Below are 4740 nucleotides of genomic sequence, written 5' to 3'. Positions count from 1 at the left end.
GGCATGGGTAGAGGCAACCACACATTCGTGCCCTTGTACCCACCTCTGGGGTTAATCTCCAAGAATTCTGCCATTATCCCCAATTTCCAATCAAACTGTCGTGTCAGTGTGTTGCTATTGTGGCCGGGTTCATCAGGCTGGCACAGGCTCTGGGTGCAATTTTGATGAGTCAGTGAATCTAAGCTTCCCACAATAGGCCTCTGGAGCCTCCACAATGGTGTGGACTAATGCACGCTTTCAGCCTGCCGCTGCTGAGTATGCAAGGCTTGTGCGAAAGCGGCAGTAAACGAGGGGCTTGGTAGTATAAAAACAGAAGTGAGGGCCTAGGACTCGACATTGTTACACTGGATCTGTTCCACCTCAGTACTCTCTGTAAGTATTCACACTACCTAGGTAGAATGTGAACATCTGATTCCTGTGCATCGGCCTGCCAACCAGTGGGATTGATTACATCCAGTATGGGAGATATATATTTGATATTTGTATCTGATATTTCCCCAGTGCAAACTGAGAGCTCAACTCATTCAACATGAGTTGTTTGGTGCTTCGCACCTAGCTCAGGAATCAGTGTTCACTTTCATGTATAGCTAGCTACCAGAGAACCCAGAGTGAAGCTCTCCATTTTAGCCTAGTTTCCTCATCTCTGGTCTTCCTTGTCCCCCTTTGGTAGAGAGCAACCTCACGGTGGAAGTAGCAGCCATGAACACTCAGCAGATGGAGCAGATGGGCCAGTTCAAGATCACTGTCTGGGAGGAGGAGAACTTCCAGGGAAAGCGTTGTGAGTTCCTGCTGGAGTGTCAGAACATCATGGAGAGGGGATTCCAAAAGATCCGCTCCATCAAGGTCGAGAACGGACCGTAAGTCTCTCTTTGGATGTCTACACCAGCCTAAAACAGAGGAGCTGTACTACATTACTGGTAGAGTAGTAATGTAGTATTACTATATCAGATCCATGGTTGTTGTTTGGTCAATCAATGGTATTGAGGATTTTTAGCTCATAGGTTGTGTTTGAGTAGAAAGTGAGAAATATGGTCATTGTAACATTCATTTCTAGCCTTAGTTCCTCTCAGAAGCTAATGTATACTTGAATATTATATTCTACAATTGCAGTTGTACTGTACTGTTGTGAACCTGCCCTCAGATGATAAGCAAAGCTTGGTATGACAATGCTACGTTTCGTTATCATTATCATGTCCACTCAACACTTGATAGCCTGATTTGGGCAATCTGTGTGCAATATAGTTTATGTATCATTTTCACATGGGTTGGACCAAATGTTATAGCTGAACGCAATACATGAGCTAATCGATTTGTGCGCGTTATTAACCTTAAATGTAGCTCGTTGTTTTGTTTCTGTCAGTCAGTCTAAGTAGACTACTGTTGTAATCTCCATTGAGTCCCAGCTGCCGGCCTTGTGTTCTGTTCAAGCGGCTGACTGGCGATCTGATAATGGTCCAAAGGCGCAGCATGTGGTGTTTGCTTTGGCCCTTTGTCCTGTAATCAACACAGCGCTCTGTGCCATGGGGCGTTGCACTTTTGTGAACTAACCTGGCACTCCATTTTCTTTCTTTCTCTCTCTTTCTTTCTTTCTCTCTTTCTTTCTGATTCCCTCTTTCCCCCTGCCCGTCGTTTAGCTGGGTGGGTTTTGAGTACCCTGAGTTCCAGGGCCAGCAGTTCATCCTTGAGAAGGGAGACTACCCCCGTTACGAGGCTTGGAGCGGAAACAGCAGTTACAGGACCGAGCATATGCTTTCCTTCAGACCTATTAAGTGTGCTGTAAGTTCCTCCCACACAAATGTCATTTCAATGATAAAGAAAACGCCCATCTAAAGCATATTTCGGAATGAAGCACAGTAATATTAATAATGTTTTTAGGTTAAGGTTAATATATTCACAGATGATGCTTGTGTTTATATTTGATCATGGTACAATCATACCACAATTCTCAAATCCATCCGTTTTGGATTTTCCCAAAAATCTCTAAAATATGATGAGGCCATATGAAAACGAATCAAGGCTTCTGCACCTCTATCAACAGAACCACAGTGACAGCAAGGTGACTCTGTACGAGTGTGAAGACTTCCAGGGGCGCAAGTTCGAGATGTGCGATGACTACCCCTCTCTACAGGCTATGGGCTGGTGCAGCAAGGAGGTGCCCTCAATTAAAGTCAACTCCGGAGCGTGAGTCTTTACTTATTCCTGTAACCTATGTATGCTTCCGTTACAAACACTCTAGGCTCTGATACGTAGAGTACATTGACAAAGACATAATCACCCAAGACGATTGGTTTTGTACATTTCATAACAGCTTAGGACTGCACCCGGTCACATGTTACCTACATAGCAGCCTCATATAGTTTGTGTGATAAGAGTCCCATTAGAAAAATGATCAAGTGAAAAACATGTGCCCTTCTCTTCACAGCTGGGTGGCCTATCAGTTCCCCGGTTACCGTGGCTACCAGTACATCCTGGAGAGAGACAGACACCAGGGAGAGTACAGACACTACAATGAGTACAGCACCCAGGCTCACACCAACCAGGTCCAGTCTATCCGCAGAATCCAGCACTAAGTCCACTTGACACTATCCTCCAGCGGCTACCATGTACTGACCATGACATATATTAAAAATAGGCAATAAAGGCTTTATTCAAACTACGGAAACAGAGTGATTGTGGCAATTCCTTGCTTTAAAAAAAACGGACTCTTGATCAGGACATATTGCTAGCTATCTAGCTGTTTAAAAGCCTGTGGTAGAGTCTTAACAACCCATTGCCACAGTGGCTAGCTGTATACTCCAACACAAGTGAATCACAAAGGCATTTCATGACCTGACAAATACATCAATACATAAACCAGGGTAAATACCACCTTTCTGTTAGGATAGGATGTATATTGTTCTTGTCAGATTGTATCTTATTTCCAATAAACAAAAGCAAGAGATCACTATTGTTTCCACCATTTGTTATTGCAATGTTGTGTTTTGTCGTAGCCTACCATGAAGCCTATACAAAAAAAAAGAGGGGTTGGGGGCTAAACTGGGGCGTCAAAGGACCACCTTTCTTTTACTGTGACAACAATCAAAAGAGCCATAAAACTTTACCAAGCGAAATCGACAATATATGCCACATACATGCCCCTGGAGGCAATGGATCGACCCCCAGTTACGACACTCACTTTCTCTGACATATCAATTCAATTCAATTCAATTCAAGGGCTTTATTGGCATGGGAAACATGTGTTAACATTGCCAAAGCAAGTGAGGTAGATAATATATAAAGTGAATATATAAAGTGAAAAACAATACAAATTAACAGTAAACATTACACATACAGAAGTTTCAAAACAATAAAGACATTACAAATGTCATATTATATATATACAGTGTTTTAACAATGTACAAATGGTTAAAGGACACAAGATAAAATAAATAAGCATAAATATGGGTTGTATTTACAATGGTGTTTGTTCTTCACTGGTTGCCCTTTTCTCGTGGCAACAGGTCACAAATCTTGCTGCTGTGATGGCACACTGTGGAATTTCACCCAGTAGATATGGGAGTTTTTCAAAATTGGATTTGTTTTCGAATTCTTTGTGGATCTGTGTAATCTGTGGGAAATATGTCTCTCTAATAATGTCATACATTGGGCAGGAGGTTAGGAAGTGCAGCTCAGTTTCCACCTCATTTTGTGGGCAGTGAGCACATGGCCTGTCTTCTCTTGAGAGCCATGTCTGCCTACGGCAGCCTTTCTCAATAGCAAGGCTATACTCACGGAGTCTGTACATAGTCAAAGCTTTCCTTAATTTTGGGTCAGTCACAGTGGTCAGGTATTCCGCCGCTGTGTAGGGCCAAATAGCATTCTAGTTTGCTCTGTTTTTTTGTTAATTCTTTCCAATTGTCAAGTAATTATCTTTTTGTTTTCTCATGATTTGGTTGGGTCTAATTGTGCTGTTGTCCTGGGGCTCTGTAGGGTGTGTTTGTGTTTGTGAACAGAGCCCCAGGACCAGCTTGCTTAGGGGACTCTTCTCCAGGTTCATCTCTCTGTAGGTGATGGCTTTGTTATGGAAGGTTTGGGAATCGCTTCCTTTTAGGTGGTTATAGAATTTAACGGCTCTTTTCTGGATTTTGATAATTAGTGGGTATCGGCCTAATTCTGCTCTGCATGCATTATTTGGTGTTCTACATCCCTCTCTGCCCTAAAGGTAGGCTATCAATAAAACTTCAAAATACCTTTCAAATATGTTTTTTTAAAAGAATGTCCCATACTAAAGCGCTCAGTGACATTCAATGTGGCACATTCATAGGATGCCACCTTTCCAACAAGTCAGTTCGTCAAATGTCTGCCCTGCTAGAGCTGCCTCAGTCAACTGTAAGTGCTGTTATTGTGAAGTGGAAACATGTAGGAGCAACAACGGCTTGTGTGGTAGGCCACACAAGCTCACAGAAATGGATCGCCAAGTCCTGAAGTGCAGAGCACATAAAAATAATCTGTCCTTGGTTGCAACACTCACTACTGAGTTCCTAAATGCCTCTGGAATCAACGTCAGTAGAAGACCTGTTCGCCGGGAGCTTCATGAAATGGGTTTCCATGGCCAAGCAGCCGCACATAAGCCTAAAATCACCACGAGCAATGCCAAGCGCAGGTTGGAGTGGTGTAAAGCTCACCACCATTGGACTCTGAAGAAGTGGAACTTCTCTGGAGCGATGAATCACGCTTCACCATCTGGCAGTCCGACAGACG

At 43.2% G+C, this 4740-nt stretch overlaps 1 protein-coding gene across 1 annotated transcript; it reads left to right on the top strand.

The window, feature by feature from the left end:
- The first annotated feature begins 265 nt into the window (after positions 1-265).
- LOC115139342 (beta-crystallin A2-like) lies at positions 266-2944 on the top strand. Its single transcript, XM_029676649.1, has 5 exons — positions 266-372; positions 671-857; positions 1635-1776; positions 2039-2181; positions 2423-2944. Exons 2-5 carry the CDS (start codon positions 700-702, stop codon positions 2568-2570), a joined length of 591 nt encoding a protein of 196 aa, XP_029532509.1. The 5' UTR covers positions 266-372; positions 671-699; the 3' UTR covers positions 2571-2944.
- Positions 2945-4740: the final 1796 nt, after the last annotated feature.

This window comes from Oncorhynchus nerka, linkage group LG1 (assembly GCF_034236695.1).
Source record: "Oncorhynchus nerka isolate Pitt River linkage group LG1, Oner_Uvic_2.0, whole genome shotgun sequence".
NCBI lineage: Eukaryota > Metazoa > Chordata > Actinopteri > Salmoniformes > Salmonidae > Oncorhynchus > Oncorhynchus nerka.
This window is presented reverse-complemented; position numbering and strand designations above follow the sequence as displayed.